Source organism: Stomoxys calcitrans, chromosome 2, assembly GCF_963082655.1.
Source record: "Stomoxys calcitrans chromosome 2, idStoCalc2.1, whole genome shotgun sequence".
NCBI classification, from domain to species: Eukaryota; Metazoa; Arthropoda; class Insecta; order Diptera; family Muscidae; genus Stomoxys; species Stomoxys calcitrans.
Window position 1 is genome coordinate 164,714,767 of NC_081553.1, and position 18,593 is coordinate 164,733,359.

Sequence of the window (18,593 nt, forward strand, 5' to 3'; positions counted from 1 at the left end):
ACTCAAAACCAGAGGGCACAGTAGCAACTCAAGTCAGTTCAGCAAACAAATGTCAAAACATCGAAAGGCGCGCAGCATATAAAACAAGAACTAGCATTCACCCGCCCACACACTCACTGCATTAATATGTAGCCAATGGTAGAGGGTAGGGAGAAGAGAAAAACGAAGAGATCAGACTGTACGCTGTAATTATATGAGGTGGAGGTGTTGTTGTTCACAGTTGCTGTACTAAGGTATGTCGTATATTATTTTCGAAAATCTCAAGAGGTCTGCAAGCAACTATAAACAAAAGTTCGAAAATCGAAAGTTTATCTGTTACCAATTCGATAAGTCATTACGACTACATGATTAAGAGATTGACATATCTCAACGACTATATAGGTACTTTGCTTTTTACTTTGTGTGGCCATTGCAGAACATTTGTTCCACTATACGAACGAAGTATTGATTTCCAAACGCATCGACCTTCGGCAATCTCTGATGCCAAGTTTTGAAACTATACTATGGTACTGGTACTATGTTCGTTTTTGGCGACATTTTTTCGTGATTACTTTTTTTAGATAATAAATTTTGAAGCCAAAAAACTTGTTGATTTTATTCAGAAGGAGATTTCCTCATTACTTATGAAAAAATATTCATAAAGGTAATAGTCCAGATCGGACCATATTTGCCCTATGCCGGTCTGGCCGCCTGATCTCCCGATATAGGAAATTAAGGTCATAAAATATCTATTTATTACCCGATTTCGATGAAAATTGGCACAGTGAGCACCGGTAGACCCCTACTCATTCCCATCAAATGTGGTTCAGATCGGACCATATTTGGATATTGCTGTCATATAGTATGTCATACATACCGATCTCTCGATATGGAGTATTGGCCCCATAAAAGGAGCATTTTTCATCCGATTTTGATAAAATTTGAAACAGGGGGTTTTGAAAGACCTCTACACTTTTGTTTTAAATTGTCTTTTTCCAAATATGGTCCGATCTGTACGATACTCAACTAAAAGGTGCAGAAGTCGATCAAAACTCACTGTTTCAAAATTCATCGAAATGGAATGAAAAGTGCTGCTCTTATGAGTTCAATATTCTTTATCGGAAGATCGGTCTATACGGCAGCTATTTCCAAATATGATCCGATCTGGACCACATTTAATAGGAATGGGAAGGAGTTTACCAGAACTCAATGCAAATTTTATAAGCTAAAACACTATATCGGGAGATTGGTCTATATGACATCTATATCCAAATATGGTCCGAACTTAACCACATTTAACGGGCATGGGGAAGGTTCTACTAGAGCTCACTGTACCAATTTTCATCGAAATCGGTTAACAAATGGATCTTTTATGACCTTAATACCCTATATCGGGAGATCAGGTGGCCGGTCTATAGGGCAGCTATATCCAAATATGGTCCGATCTGGAATGGGAAAGGGTCTACCAGAACTCACTCGAAATCGAATGAAAAATGACTAATTAATTGTCTCAAGACTCTAAGTCTTGAGATCGTTGTATATATGACTAAGTTCCGATTTTATGGGGTCCGAAGGTCAGGTTTCTATACAGGGAATATGAAACCATCAAAAACTTTTTATTTGATTTTATTACCAGAGTATCTGAAAATTTATAAATACCCATTAATTCCCAAACATTGGGTTTTTACACGCAAGAAACCCATCTCTATCAATGATCCCCAATAGAACTAGCAAAAGTTCATTAAAATAATCTTCAGTAGCACTTACCTCACATCCAATGGCAGTAATTTTCACAGTCACTTCGTCCTTCTCCTCATCGTGGGCGATGACATCCCCCGAGGTTTCGCGTCCATTATAGGTGAGAAAGATCCTTTGGCCTGGATGTAAACGTACCCCCATAATTGAACGAAAACCAGGACCGATGAGATCTGATTCACGGAATTCTTTAATCATGGCGTTACGTCTTAAGGTCTGGGCCGGACTTATATGAACACTGATATGGCGACGGGCCTCGTTCACGGCGGCGGCGGCGGCTGCGGCAGCCGAGGTTGAGGCTATGTTGGCAGTATGATTTGTATCTTGGGTCTTAAAATCAAATCTTACGATATATTTTGTGTCATTGGCACTATTGTTCTGTGAGTTATTGTCGTTGATATTGGCACTTGTTACGGTCGAAGTGGGTGGGGTTTTAACGTCTTGTATGACGCCCGAATACCAAAGACCATCAGGCCCAGGCGCACAAACTTTGGTGCCGATTATGGAACGTTTAGCTAAACGGCGCCCGGTAGACATTTTGTTTAAAGTGAATTTACCGCAAAAGGGGAAGAGGAAACGAAACGGAAGGGAAGACAAAGATTTATTTTATATTGCTTTAAGCGCTTAAAACGGCCCAAGATGTACAACTTAAGGTTCAGTTGAAATGGAAGAAAATTTTGAGCGCAATTCAATTGATTTTGATTTTCTATCAATTTTGTTTTTTTAATTTTATTTTGTTGTTGACAAACACTTGTTGTGAGATATTCATTTTCGTTATGATTTCTTGTTAAATATTGCACTTGTATTGCTTTTGATAAACTTGCTTATGTGGCTTTCTTAAGATAAAATTTTGGTTTAATTATTAATTTTTTCTTGTTATGAAAAAAATTTTTTTTACTTTTTTTCGTTTAAAAAATATTTAGATTTTTTTCACTTTGTATTTGTTATTAGGTTTGAATTATTATAATTTTTATTTAATATACCTTCACCACACTTTATTTGATACTTAAGTGTTATACGATTATCTTCAATTGTTTTTATTTTATTTTAAAAACACTTTGTTCCACTTTATTTGAAACACAAAAACACTTTTCTTACTCTTCCAATCGATTATACTCTCTTTTTTGTTTTGATTATTTACTCTGCTCTGTTAATTTTATGAGAGCAACCGCGAACACTGAACAGCTGATGTTTGTTTTGTTTTCATACGCCTTCTCTCTGTGTTAGTTGATGCTCTGTTAGCTTTACCGTTGTAGGTTATGTATGCACAGCTATGTTAAGTAAACAGCTTTAAGAAATGTAAAAATATGGTAACGATGTTTTCTCCAAACTTTTTTGTTTGCACCAATTTCTTTTTTAGCAAATGAATTGAATTTCTAATTTTTTTTCATTCAAATTAGCATATGGCATTTGTATAGTGATTGATTGGTACACTGAAAGGTGTGAGCAGCAATATGTTGCCAGATCTTTTTGTACAATAGAATTTGTTGATGCTTTTTTCACTTTATTTAATATTTTTGTTTTTATTTAATGGATTGATTAAAATTCTGACAATATACCAGATGGCTTTACAAATAATTTTTTTTTTTGTTTACTTCTTTCACTTTAATCACTTTGTTTTTTGTTTTATGGATTTATAAGTGCTTGAGGTTGCCAGATTGCATTAACCAATAGAATTTTTTACGCTTTTTTGAACTTAGAACTCAGCTCAATAATTTTTAACTTTTTTTCGTATTTTAGTGGTTTCACTTCCTTTATAATATTTTGAACACTTTAAACACTTGCGGATTTATTTATTCTTTACTCTTTTTTCTGATGGTTTTCTCTTAGGTCGTAATTAGGACTTGCGTTTGCCGCGATATTTTACTAAGCTCGAATGGCTTTGGATGCCCTGCTGATCACTGTGGCACGTAATGATGATGCTGTTGGTTTTTTTCACAATATTTTTGTGGTACAATTCGAGATTGAAAATGATGCGTTTATTGAATTTTTGATTGTACTGACGTATATGGTTTAGATCAAGCATTGGTTGTTGCCTCCTATTACCACCATCACTATGTCTAAGTTGGTGGGGGCTATTGATGTGTGCTGGTGCTAAGGCGTATAATGCTATAAGTCGTTCGCCATGGGTTAACCGTTGCTGCTGATGACGTATCGCTTTGTCAGAGTGCCTAAGCATAATCCACTTGTTCTGCTGTTGTTATTGGCAAGATGTGTGGAGGGAGGGGAGAAAAGGAAGGTTTTGCGGGGTGAGACTGGAATTGGAGCAAGACCTTAGCAAAAATAGTCTAAGAATAAAACTGCGATTCCCGTGTTAAATTGAATATTTTTGTGGGGGTTTTTTCTTTGTCTGTCAAACTGTTTATTTGTTAAACATGAGAAGTTTATAACATATCCACCATTGAATTTTTTTGATATTTTGATTAGATTTCTCCGTTTTCTTTTACTTTCGTTGGGCTTTTATATGCGGTGCACAAATGTTTCGAAAATAGATGGGGGAAAAAGAAACCAACAACAAAATAACAATAAGAAATTTTCTGTATTTATGCGGGTTTCACACCGAGAGTTGTGACGATCAACCGAGTGCTGCTGCAATACGACGACAGCAGTGGAGCGGTGCGTATGGTGTTTGTCTTCTCTTTCTGTCCGGTGACGTTTCGAGTGCATACGTTCGCAATACGACGACGTATCATTGACATCGATTGCGTTACGTGTTATTGTTGTTGCTGCTGCTGTCGGAGAGGTCGGTCTGTCTGTTGGTCCGTTCGTTCAATGGTTGGCTTATTATTGTGGTGTATTTGTGGGGGTGCTCTTTCTCTTCTTCTCCAAAAAAAGCGCTTATCGTCTGAACACGAGAGTTGGCTATCAACGACTGATTTTCGTAAATACACTTTGTTGTTTTGTGTGTATTTGATTATGCTTCTGCTTCAGCTTGCCTGAATGCTCGACCGACTCACGGTGAGTGTGCGGTGTGCGAGCGAGTGTGTCTCGGCGTATGTGTGTGTGTGTGTGTCAGAGTTTGGGTTATTGGTACGTAAGAGCGGACGGTTTAGTTGTTTGCTTCGTCGTTTTGGGCTTGCCAGTGTGTCTGTCTGTCCGCCCGCTTATTCGGCTTTGCTAGTTTTTGATGTTGCTTTGGCGGTTTTCGTACGCGAGTCAAGTTGATTCGTAGTAACAACCGCTTGATGCCGTCGGTTATAATGTTTTGTTTGTTGATGGTATTGTTGCTGATGTTTGTCGTCTTTTTATTTCCAAAAACAAATCAAAACAGATGAAAAGAAACGAAACGTAACATAACACAAATACGTGTACACAGCCATGACGTTGTCCACAAATGACAACAACAATAAAACAACTCCAGCGGACAATGCCTTTCAACAAAGCAACAACTCAAACAAGATCCATAAAGCAAATGTTTTAGAGAGCACTGAACACTCGCACACACACATGAGCACTCGTTCTTGGCAAGAAACAATAAGAAAATGCAAAGGTAAACAAATTGTAAGAATAATTTCAAGTAGAGAACACACCTGAATTCACAACACAGTTGTCTTCACAAATAACCTCAACGATACAAATTAACACCAGAATTTTTTTAGTTTTATTAATATTTTTTTTTTTAATTTTACAAAATTCATCTTGTTGGTGTTGTGTTTGATGATGATACATTTTTGTATCTATAACAGTTTTTATTACGTCTTTTGTTTTTATTACGTTTTCATCATAACATTCACTTCCTACTCTCTGTTTCACTCTCGCATACCCATACATAAACGTTTGGAAAAAAACCGACATAGATACATGCACACCTCTCATCCACTCCCATTCTCCTCATTTGCTTTGCTTCACATCGACCAGCGCTCAGCTACAATGTTGCCAAAACAGCTGTTTCCCCAACGTCATGCAACATGCCTTTGGACTCACACACACACAATACACAATACACATGTTCAGCCCATAGCGACGACGGCGGCAATGATGATGATGATGATGACGACGACAACTACAAGTCGTAGCCCATGTACGGTTGTCAACATCTTGCAAATGTAAACAAAATCTTATAAACACCGGCCGGTATCCACCAGATACACCGGGCGTTTCTCAGTTAACAGTAAAAACATAAACAAACTCTCCAACGTCACCTCTCGTTGCTCTCACTCTCTTACTCACTCTCTGGTTTTTTTATTTCAATTCCACCCTCTCCTCCAATGACAGTACATTTGTTGCTGGCCTACTGCGTTATGTCTATATCAGCTGTTATTTGTTGTGGTTTGATTTCCTGTTTTTTTAGTTTTCATTTGAAATACAGTTGGCAATCTGTGTGCTATGGGGGGTTGAGAAAGTGTGCGTTGTGTTCTGTTGGGTTGCAGTGTTGCCACTGAAAAACATTTCTCGTATTTACTTCTACTCCTTTAATTTTGCAAAATGCCTTGGAGCTTGTCGCTTTGTTTAAATGTGAATTAAAGTGAACATCAATAGGTATGCCTGTTTTTCTAGAGGTAGGTATACGAAAATTAAATAAGAAGAAAAACTGGATGTATTTGAAAACATGCGTCATTAAACTAATAACAATAACAAAGAATACTTGAAAAGTCCTAATTTCGTCGGCCATAATTTTTGTCTCCAACAAAATGGACCGCTGTGGCAACGTTATCTGCAATACAGCGATTGTTTCCTAATAACTTCCTAACATTGAAAACAACAACAATTTACCTAGAAAACTTACAACTTATTTTATGTTTATGTAGGGTTTTATGAAATAAAATAGGTCATAACAGTAACGATTAAAGAAACCCTACCCTGTACCAACAATTGTTAAAAGTTATCCTTGTATCCTTTGTGACAAAATAACTTCTGTGCACTCTGTATTTTATTTATTGGGATCCCACACAACCACACTGGGCTATTGGGAACCCACCACCATGGAAATGTGGTTATTACCATAGGTAGTCAGTCGAGTAAACCTCTCTAAGTGGAGTTGCCCGTTCGGACTCAGAAAAAAAAAGTTGACCTTAAACTTGTATCGGACGGCACTCATTGATATGAGAGAAGTGTTTCCGCTGTTCCGATTTACGTACCTGACGGGAGCTATATCTAAATTTGCAACGATATGGCAATCCTTAAAGACCTAAATCAATAAGAAGCATCTGTCCAAAATTTCAAGCGACTAGCGACCGCTATCTTGATATCGACAGATGGAGGGAGGGACGAACGGACAGACTCAGAATATCGAAACGATCAAAAATATATAAACCTTACGGGGCCCAGATCAATATTTCGAGGTGTTACAAACGTCGGTAAGTATATTAAATCAAAATGTGCTAAGTTCGCCTGGCCGAATCTTGAGGACCCGCAACCATGGAATCAGCTAAAGTTTTCACAAATCAACTTATTTGAAAGGCATTTGTGTACTCTTAGTATCAACTTTCAGCCAAATTTGGAAACAAATTTAAGCTTCCATGAGCACTAACCGCGAGATCAGTTTAAATGGGTTGTTGATTGTCGTAACAAAATACTACGTGCAGAGTTTCAGTTAAATCAGATAAATTATGCGGCTCCTAAGCGCTCAAAATATCATATCGGAAGATAAGTTAATATGGTAGCTATATCAGGTTATACCTCGACTGAGACCATAGGTTAAAGTGGCCACCTGCCATCAGACTCACCTAGACATTTTCGTCTATTGTGATATCACAGAAACAGAAAAAGGAAGATGCCTTCTAGATCCTACCGTTGAACCATTCAGATCGCTTTAAAAAGCTCAACCACTTGCAAAGGTTCACATCCGCTAAATCAGACAGGTTCTCAAAGAAATAAGAAACTAAAGTAAAGCCAGGGCGGCACACACACAGCAGATGTTCTATAGTCTCTTCTTCATTAACGTCCTCACAGCTTCGGCAAAAGTCGTTACTGGCAACCTTCAATTTGTCAGCATGTTTTCCGATCAGACAGTGACCTGTCACACAATGACTGAGACGTCTGTACTAGCCAGTGACACCTCTTTGTGACAATCTATCATTTGTTGTTTTTCATACCTGATCCTGAGGAGTTAGCTTTCCCACAGATATCCCCTAGAATGTGTAAGATAGTTGCTAGTCTTGCAAGCTCGTCCGCTTTTCAATTCCGTGGGATATCTCTGCGGGCCGGCACCCAGAACAGGTGAATTTTGAACTGTGCAGCTATTACGTTGAGAGATCTGCGACAGTCGAGGGCAGTTTTTGTGTTCAGAAACGTTCTCCAGGGCTGTCTGAGAAGGTATTTAGGCCAATCGTCGTAATGACATTATATCTTAGCCATAACACCACATCCTTATTTGCAAGGATCTCTGCTTAATACACACTGCAGTGGTCGGGTAACCTCTTCGATATGGCCAGTTCTAGATCTTTAGAGTACACCCCAAAGCCCACCTGGTCGTCTAGTTTGGAATCATCCGTATAGAAGTCTATGTAACTTCTATTAACAGGGATATCGTTGTTCCAATCGGTTCTATCAGGTATAGTGGTACAGTACTTTTTATCAAAAAGCAGCTCAGGTAGGGTGTAATGCACACTGCCTGGAACATCGGACATTGTATCAAGGATAACACAGTGTCTGTAGCAGCCACAAGACCAAAGAGAAAGCTCCCTTACCCTCACGGCTGTGGTCGCAGCAATTTGTCTAGCCACAATGCCCAGAGCCATAAGATGAAGCATTAAATTCAGTGCATCGGATGGTGCCATCCTTAGTGCTGCTGTGATGCGCAAACAAGCCATCCTATGGATCCGGATGACTATTGAACAGTAGATGGACTTTTGAAGCGCCGTCCACCAAACCACAACATCATATAGCATTATAGGTCTAACAACAGCAGTATATACCCAATGCATGATGCGCGCTCCAAGCCCCCCCGCTTTTGCCAATGGCCCTCTTGCAGGTGTATAGGGCAAGAGTTGCCTTTCTTGCCCTTTCCAAAATGTTGGATTTGAAGTTCAATTTCCTGTCCAGCAAAACGCCAAGGTATTTTGCGCTTTCTGTAAATGGAACATTCTCTCCACCCAAAGAGACAGTTTCTGCTCACGCCTAGACCGCTTTCGGTAGCCTACTTCGCTGTTGCACGTAGAGCTTCCAGAAGTATATCTCTTAGAGAGGTGGGAAACTTTCCTGTTTCTATTAACCTCTCTAAAATCTTCAGTCTTTTTCTTTAGTGTGGTAAGGATTTCTTGCTTTTGGAATAAAAATGGCCTGTTTGTCCCATCATCCCACGGGTATTAGGATATGCTGATACAAACAGAGTATGTCTCCCTAAGCCAAGGAGCCAGTCTGTCGGACATAGCTTGTAATGCAACCGGTGATACATCACCAGGGCCTGGCGACTTAAACGACTCGAAACTTTTTAGCGCCCAAAGGCTTTTTGACTCAGTACGTTGTCCTTTGGAGAGTTTCTTAGGAAATGTGTACCAACGAGTAGTTCTAGTGTTTCCTCACTAGACATTGTCCATACATTCTCTGACATCTGAATGTATCCCATCGAGGATAAGATCTTCCTTAGCCTAGAGGCCTTATTGTATCCTCCACGGAGCTGCAGAGTTCCACCCAGAATTTGTTCTGAGCGTTTCTTAGCCTTTCAATTCTTAGCCTTTCAATTCTTAGCCTTTCAATTCTTAGCCTTTCAATTCTTAGCCTTCCAATTTTTAGCTCTGCCTTATAGACGTCCAAATCGTTTGGTGCCCTTGTGGCTTTCGCCCTGTTGAATAGTTTTCTGCAGCCCTTCCTTAAACCAACCAGTCCTGGGGTCCAACATGGCGGTCGGTGTTTGCTCCTTGGTTTGGCACTGGGACATGCTACGCAGTTTCCACTTCCTTTTATGGTCTAAAAGGGATAGACGTGCCTTTCTTCTGTTTAGCCGGGGAAACACTTCTGCAGTATTTTCGCCAAGGATGTAACTATATAATGATGATCAGAGAAGCTGTGGTCATCCAACACTTCCCAGTTGCACATCATTCCGTTTATATCTTCCGATACAAAGGAAATATCTAGTACCTCCTCCCTGTTCCTGGTAATAAAGGTCGGTTTATCCCCTTTATTTCAAATCGCCAGATTGCAACTTATAATGAAGTCATTTAAGTTTGAATGTTAGGTGTACTCCATTCTTAGAAGACTTTCTTTGAGCCCGATATTCTCATAATGTCCGATTAGAGGGTGTTTTCGGGGATTCGGCAATCGTCCCCCAAACACTAAGCACCAAATTAGTTATCAAATTCGTGTTCTAATCTCAAATACCTTTCATTTGTGCCACATATTGCCATGACCGGTTAATTTGTACACTTTGGGTGGTGTTTTGTGGGGAAAGGGCGGTGCCTCAAATACATTGTCCCAAATTTGGATATCAGATTCGTATTCCACTCCCAAATATCTTTATTTGAGGCCCATATTACTATGGTCAGTAAAGAGTTGCTGTTTGTGGAGTGTTTTGGGGAAGGGGTAGACACCAGAAAATTGGTCCCGAAAGTGGGTATCAATTTCGTGCTCTACTCCCCAATACCTTTCATTTGAGCCCACATTGCCATGGCCGTAAATATGCCCAATTTAGTGGTGTTGTGGTTTACTCTCAAATATCATTTATTTGAACCCCATATTGCCATTGGCCTCAAAATTGGATATCAAATTTGTTTTCTAATCTCAAATACCTTTCATTAAATTACCTTATTGTAAAAGTCAGCAGATAAGTCCGGTTTGGGGTATGTGCTCCAATAACTATCAATATTGAGCTCCACACTCTTTAAGACCCAAATTATCATGATGAGCAAATACTTCCCATTTGGACGTTGTTATGGGGGTACGACGTTCCCTAGACAGTTGGTCACTAATGTTGAATCAGATTCGTGGTCTATTCCCAAATTACTTTAATTGGAGCCCCATATTCCCATAGTCGCCAAACATGGGTGGTGTTTTGGAGGATGAGGCTGCCACTCAGTGACTTGGCCCTGAAAATATGTATCAGATTCGTATTCTCCTCTAAATTACCTCTTATTTGAGCCCCATATTGGAATGGTCAGCAAATACGTCCTATTTGGGTGGTGTTATGGGGTGGGGTGGCCCACAATGACAATTTTTATGATGTCCCGACAGTATACGAATCCAGGTGTTTTCTTAATCATTTAGACTGTAATTGGACTACCGTAAAATCGTTCTTGACGACCATTTTTAAATTTCTTAATCCTTTTTTGGTTCTTCTGCGTTTTTTAGGACAAAATATTGGGTTGCCCAAAAAGTAATTGCGGATTTTTTCATATAGTCGGCGTTGACAAATTTTTGTAGCTTGTGACTCTGTAATAGAATTTATTATTCTGTCAGTTATCAGCTGTTACTTTTAGCTTGCTTTAGAAAAAAAGTGTAAAAAAGTATATTTGATTAAAGTTTATTCTAAATTTTATTAAAAATGCATTTACTTTCTTTTAAAAAATCCGCAATTACTTTTTGGGCAACCCAATAATATCAGATTCGTGCTTTACTTCCAAAGGCCTTTCAAATGAGCTCCATATTGCTATGGTCGTAAATTTGCTCTCTTTGGGGGATGTTTTTGGATAGGGACGGCCTCCCAAATACTTAGTCCCACATTTGGATATCAGATTCGTATTCTACACTCAAATAGCTTTTATTTAAGCCCCATATTGCTATGGTCAGTAAATAAGTCATGCTTGGGGGGTGTTTTGGGGAAGGGGTGGACCCCCAGAAACTTGGTCCCACATTTGGATATCAGATTCGTAAATACCTTTCATTTGAGACGCATATTGCCATGGTGAGTAAATATGTCCCATTTAGGGGTGTTTTGGGGGTTGGGGTGGTCCCCCAAACACTTGCTCCGACAATTGAATATCAGATACGGTTTCTAATCTTAAATGCCTTTCATTTGAGTCCCATATTGTCGTGATTGGTCTGTATATATATTTTGTAGGTTTTGGGGGTGGGGCGGCCCCCCAGGCCGCTTAAATCGCATTACCCATCTCCGAGATCTGGCATTTCTGAAAATTAGGGTAAGGGGGAGGATCGATTTAGACCACACAGTTGGAAATCATACCAAAACTACATACGCGAAATTTCACCCAAATTGGATAAAAATTGCGCAGTCAAGGACCCAATAAGTCAAATCAGGTGATCGATTTGTATGGCGGCTATATCAGGTTAAAGACTTATTTAGACAATACTTGGCACAGTTGTTGGAAGTCACACTAAAACGATATGTGCGAAATTTCAACCGAATCGGATAAGAATTGCGCCCTCTAGAGGCTCAAGAAGTGTAAACGGGAGATCGATTTATATGTCAAGTTATGGATTGATTGTCACCATACTTGGCACAGTTGTTGGAAGTCACATCAAAACGATATGTGCGAAATTTCAACCGAATCGGATAAGAATTGCGCCCTCTAAAAGCTCAAGAAGTCAAGATCCAAGGTCGGTTTATAAGGCAGCTATATCAAAACATAAGAAGTATTTGTGCAAAATTTCAAGCGCCTAGCTTTACTCCTTCAAATGTTAGCGTGTTATTTGCACAGTTATTATACCCTCCACCGAAGAATGGGGGTATAATCATTTTGTAATCCCGTTTGCAACACATCGAAATATCCGTTTCCGACCCTAAAAAGTATATATATTCTTGATCAGCGTAAAAATCTAAGATGATCTAGCCATGTCCGTCTGTCTGTTGAAATCACGCTACAGTCTTAAAAAAATAGAGATATTGAACTGAGACTCTGCACAGATTCCGTTTTTGTCCATAATCAGGTTAAATTCGAAGATGGACTATATCGGACTATATCTTGATATAGCCCCCATATATACCGATCCGCCGATTTAGGGTCTTAGGCCCATAAATGCCACTTTTGTTATCCGATTTTGTTGAAATTTGCGACAGTGAGTTGTGTTAGGCCCTTTGACATCGTTCATCAATTTGGCCCAGATCGGTTCAGATTTGGATATAGCTGTCATATAGACCGATCTCTCGATTTAAGGTTTTGGGATGATAAAAGGAGCATTTTTGTCCATATTTGCAAAAATTTGGAACCGTGAGTTGTGTTAGGCCCTTCGACATCCTTTGTCTATTTGGTCCAGATCGGTCCAGATTTGGATATAGCTGATATATAGACCGATCTCTCGATTTAAGGGTTTTGGCCAATAAAAATCAGATTTATTGTCCGATTTTGGCGAAATCTGGGACAGTGAGTTGTGTTAGGCCCCTCCAACATTCTTCTTCAGATCGGTTCAGATTTGGATATAGCTGCCATGTAGACCGGTCCCGGCACATTTATAATCAGTTTTCGCTGAAATTTGACACAGTGACTTATGTTATGCTTTCGACATCCGTGTCGTATATGCCTCAGATCGGTCTATATTTGGATATATCTACCAAAAAGACCAATATTTTGTTCTATAAAACTGAACAATGACTTGTATTTATTAGACCACTCAATATCAATGTTGAATTTGATTCTCGAGCCCCTGGATGCTCAATTGTTATTCGATAAGGTTAAAGTTTTGCAAGTAATGCTCTGTTACGACTTACAACAACTTTCTGCCAAGTGTGGTCCATATCAGCGTATAACCCTCTCAAAACCGATCTTCCGATTAGTCCTCTACGGTCCCGTGAAACTTTAATTTTTGCCTAATTTGGACGAAATTTGGTACTATGCACTTCAACCAAGTTTGCAAATGCAAAATTTGCCCATAAACATTCCGTTAAGGAACAGGGGCAAACTTCTCACATATCATTTCAAGTTTAAGCTCAATGATAAGGGACCTCCTTTGTATAGCCGATTCCGAACGACATGCCGCAGTACGACACCTCTTCAAGAGAAGTTTTAACATGGCTTCTATGCATGGCATAGTTTCTCGAATAAGACGCCAGCATTAGGAGGGAAAACCGCCACTGAATTTTTTTTTAATGTTCTCGCCTGGATTCAAAACCCGTCGTTTAGCGTCATAGGTGGATGTGTTTACCTCTGCGCTACGGTGCCCCCCATCCTTTGTTTATTTGTGTAAATTTGTTGGTGGGTTTTCAAGATGTGACCCTATTAAACTTAGCAGTAAGGAAATAATCACTCCCGATTCCTCGCTTGCTTCCAAAGCCAAGACGAGAAAAAAAGTACTTTATGTACTGAATATTGGGCCTGTTTTGGCCGCAAGCATATAAATTGCTTCCCCCTCTGAGGCGCACCCGCTTCCAGGCCTGTTAGCTTGTCTGTATCTACACTTTTGCGTGGTGTTGTTGGCTCTGCAGTGACCTCCATTCCGCATACATACAATGTAGGTGTGTGTGTGTGTGTGTGTGCCGTGTCGACATAATTTTGTTCTTTTTCGATTTCAAAACAAATTTCAATTCAAAATTGATTCGAAAATTCAAAACAAAAGAATGGAGACTTTTGATGTTTAATTACCTTACCAGAAAAAGAAAACTAAAAAAGAATACAGATACAATCACCCTGCAATATGTTAACGCGCGTGTTTGTATGAGGCACCGTGGTGTTTATTTTTATCTTTTATGCTCGTCTCTTTGCCCATGTTGTCTTCGATTTTTATGTTTTGTTTTTTTTTTCTTTTGTTCTTCCATGCAACCATGGAAAATGGTTGCTGCTGTTGGTTAACCTTCCACATGAAAATCCGTGAGTCTTTCATGTTCATCGCCCATGTACGGCATGCTTCTTAACCCAGTTCTGGTGCATTCGTTCGAAGGTCCTTCATGGTTCTCAGCCATGTAGGCCAAGGATTCTATGCACAATTTACGAGGCAGCAGTAACGGACAATTGGAACAATACAACGTCATTGAGAACAGCATAAAATAGCATTGAAATCTGAACAGAGGAATTCCACAAATTAAGGCCCAGTTACGCCAAACGATGACGATGGCAAGGTTGAGGCGGTCGTTTCCAAAGGTGTGGGTGGGTGAGCCGGTTGCTATGCCACGCGATTTGCAGTAACATTTATGTGATGACCCAGAAACCCAAATTCACAAGAACCCTTCTCATGTTCCTCAAGCACCGAAGCTGGTACATAACCAGTGTGTATATAGAACTTTGGCATGCACATGTATATAATGTACATACATGCATAATACCTAACCATTTGCAGTATATATAGAAATCTGCGTTAATATTTAGGTTTGCTTGTGCTAAGGCCTCAAGGTTAAACTGATTTTGTTATAATGCTTTCAATAAAACCAAGGATAAACCATATTAAGTTTGGCCCACTGCAGCTGTACGAACAAGTACCATTTATTATGCCTCAAGGGTTGCATCCTCCTAAATACTTCAGATATAATTGGTAGCTGTTAGCGGTTATCTTTAAAGCATATTAAAATTGGAGCGGGGTATTAATATGATCACACCATTGCGGAATAATAGAGGCAAAGATAGGAGACCTGGAAGGAAAGGAAGAGGTTTCGTCTGGCCTTCACCGCCAAATCGTCTGTCTTTTCAATCCCCCTTACTCCGATATGGCCCGGCACCCAAACGATGCGGATTTTGCCATCCTCAGAGAAGACGTTAATCTCCTTCTTACACTGCAAGACTGTTCGTGACCTTACCCTCCCGGTTGTTATTGCCCTTATGACCATTTTAGAGTCCGTTAAGATGTTCACACTCGACGTCCTTACGTTAGCACCACACCACCTCACCCATTCCATGATCACCCGGATTTTCGTCACCAGGAGCGTATTATGGTCAGCCCATTTCCCTCCTGGTTGTTATTGCCCTTATGGCCATTTTAGAGTCCGTTAAGATGTTCACACTCGACGTCCTTGCGTTAGCACCACACCACCTCACCCATTCCGTGATCACCCGGATTTTCGTCACTAGGAGCGTATTATGGTCAGCCTGATCTCAGTGCCTGGGTTCTCAATAGAGACCCCCAGGCCCAATCTGTCCTCTAGCTTTGATCCATCCTTATAGCATGAACTTCCAGATGGCAATAAGAGGGTTCCATCAGTCCAAGACTGTGCCGCTGGCAGCAGTGCCTCGCACTCGACCTCAAGTGTCGTCTCAGGCATCTTATCGAAAATCTCCTCCCTTTCTTCCAGATTTTCTATCCTCGCCTCGACTATACCGCAATGGTATGAGCTGCTCCCATCCTCTATCCATTCTTCCATTGCCTTAAGTCTCATAGCCGCAGGGGCTGCCTCACATTTAATCTGTATGTCAATATGTCGGATATTCACAACAGTCTCCAGTGTCCTAGGGGGCGTGATTCTCATCGCTCCGCCTATGCCAAGACAACATTTTCTCTGAACCTGTTGTATGTTCCTTATGTGGCACTTTTTCTCCATAGCAGTCCACCAAACTACTGAGGCGTAAGTAAGTATTGGTCTAATCACACTCCCGTAGATCCAGGAGACTTTCCTCGGATTCAGGCCCCATTTCGGGCCTACGGCTCATCTACATAGTACCCAACATCTGTGAGCCTGAATGTGACACTTCCGATTAAGTTTCCTATCCAAGATCACTCCTAAATATTTGACCTTGTCAGATCGAAATCTTTTTATTAAGGAAACCTGGTGCGTTAAATTGCCCCACCTTCTTCTTCCTCGTAAACAGGCATATTTCAGTCTTCTCTGGGTTCACATTGAGACCCGTGGGTCTAGCCTGTCATATGCCATATGCAAGACACGATCGGCCCTTTTGCATAGCTTGTTCGGATCATAACCCTTAAGAAGTATTATAACATAGTCTACATAGCAGACGGGTTCAAATTCCTCCTCAGTCAGCTTCTGTAATAGGTCATATATGTTGGTCACCCATAGGAGTGGCGATAAAACGCCCCCCTGTGGAGTGCCCTGTGCCACTTCCTCCCTTATATTTATACCATGAGACACACAATTTATCCACCTGTTACTTAGCATATGGTTTATCCAGTCTCTAAGGACCGGGTCCATCCGGTACTGGTCTAAGGTTTGGATCAGTGTGTCGGTCCGCACATTGTTAAAAGCCCCCTCGACGTTAATGCTACCGACAGGGTGTCGGTTTTGGCATCGAAGGATGCTTTTATTTTATGCGCAACCTCATGCAGGGCCGTCTCCACCCTTCCACCTTTCCTTGACATAGGCATGCTGATTGTATTTGAGCAGTTCGCTGGATGTCCTACTTTTTATCATGGTATCCACAATGCGTTCCATGATTTTGAGTAGAAAGGACGTAAGGCTTATAGGGCTGTGGCCTTTGGCGTCTCATAACTTGCCTTGCCGAGCTTGGGTGTAAATAGCACCTTGACACGCTGTGAAAATTTGGCCAGGTGAGGCGCCAGATAGTCTGCCTCCTTCTGTAGTAACGCTGGAAATATTCCATCAGGTCCCGGTCACTTAAACGGTTTGAAGCTCCTCAAGGATTTCTTGACCATAAATTCCGTTACAATAAACCTTCTATCAACCTCATTATTCCAAGATTACAGTGTCTCCGCGAGTCCCGTCATATCCTGTGGACAATGAGTTTTCTTAAAAAGCCTCAACATGTGCTCCGATGTCTCTGCTCTCACTCCCATGTCGTCTACTAAAGATTCAGTTTGGACATGGGTTTTTAAGAGAAACTTTTTTACCTTTGCGGCGGCATTAACGCTATCGACCTGTTCGCAGAAAAGCTTCCAGGAGGCACGTTTTGCAGCTCTGGTAATCTTATTGTATTCCTAGAGCCGTGTGTAATACACATCCCAATAAACTTCCGCCTTTTTACGACGTGCTCTGTTTAAAAGTCTACGGACCTCTTTCCCAATATTGCGAATCTCCCCGGTCATCCAGGAATCTATTTGGGCTGATTTCCTTTCTCGAAGTGGGCAACTATCTTCGAAAGACCCCAACAGTACAGTCGTAATCCTGTTGATATTGTTTTCTATGCTTGGACAATCTAAATTATCTTGTCCAAGTCTTCTTCTGAGTAGCCCTCCGAAATTTGTCCAGTTGGTTTTCGACTTATTCCGAAAGCTAATCGGATTCGGCGCTGACCGAGCTATTCTAAACCTTAAGTAGCGATGGCCAGAGAAAGGTTTTGGTTTTCCTTGTTTAAGACTTCAATCATGCGTTCCTTCGCGATTTCGTCGCTCACATCCCTGATGAAGTCCCTCGCCTTTAGGAGCTATGGGATATCCATCTTTCTCAAAAGGTCGAGCTTTACGCCTCAAGGAGCGTAGATACTTTCAACGAGCTTTTTGACTGTATACATATATTCCGCAGACGCAAATCGCAGCGTTAAGATGTCCTCTCTATACTGACAGCTCATAATTCGTATGGGTGGACCCCCTTCAGAGTTCAATACATGTTCGATAACCCGATCGTTCGATAACCAAATGCCTCACCTGGGACCGATGATCTGGTGGAATTTTACCGGATGTACAGCCGATATCAATGACTGCATAAGTCATCTCATCTCTGTTGAGGCTCCTTTCCACTCCGGCATAAGAGGACGGCTCCTTCCCATTCTCAGCTACCATCTTCTCCTTCTGTGGGGGCTGTGGCATCCTTTTGGAAGTCACAGTCCTCCATGAAGACTCAGGATCCATACGCGCTTCCTTCGTTGCTGTTCCGATTTTGTCTCCCTCTACAGAACATAGTCTGGTGTCTCCATTGCAGGGAGTTGGCTTGGACTTGCCAGCGTACTTGAAAACGGGCGCCCTTTTTCTTCTTCAACATTTTGGCAGTATTATGCTATTCGGGAGATCTGGTTCTCTTTCCAGCTTCCATAGAAGTGCTTGGAATGTCAGTTCTATCCCTTTCAGCATACTGCACTCTCGCCCGATTGCGCTGCCGGCTCTCTTCTGTCTCCTTCGTCGTGCCCCGGATCGCTTTCCCGGTCTGCTTGTGAGCTTATTCGGCTGCGATGACTGTTTCATTGACATTATCGCTGTCT

General features: G+C 40.9%; 2 protein-coding genes across 3 annotated transcripts in view; one reads left to right on the forward strand and one right to left on the reverse strand.

The window, feature by feature from the left end:
* The window catches only part of LOC106084263 (LIM domain-containing protein A), a 906,287-nt gene extending 900,932 nt beyond the window's left edge, over positions 1-5,355 (reverse strand). Inside the window, exons 1-2 of one of the 2 annotated variants that reach the window (XM_059363496.1) lie at positions 5,265-5,355; positions 1,747-4,191 (exon numbers count right to left, since the gene is read on the reverse strand). In XM_059363496.1, the coding sequence (XP_059219479.1) occupies positions 1,747-2,271 (525 nt within the window). In that variant the 5' untranslated portion in view covers positions 2,272-4,191; positions 5,265-5,355. Of the gene's footprint in view, positions 1-1,746; positions 5,187-5,264 lie in introns of those variants that run through there. The other variant, XM_059363495.1, reaches the window with a different exon arrangement.
* Positions 5,356-6,200: 845 nt separating this feature from the next.
* Positions 6,201-18,593, forward strand: part of LOC106087615 (E3 SUMO-protein ligase RanBP2) — a 77,106-nt gene continuing 64,713 nt past the window's right edge. The window contains exon 1 of the mRNA XM_059362309.1: positions 6,201-6,233. Coding sequence (XP_059218292.1) covers positions 6,216-6,233 — 18 coding nt within the window. The 5' untranslated portion in view covers positions 6,201-6,215. The remainder of the gene's footprint in view (positions 6,234-18,593) is intronic.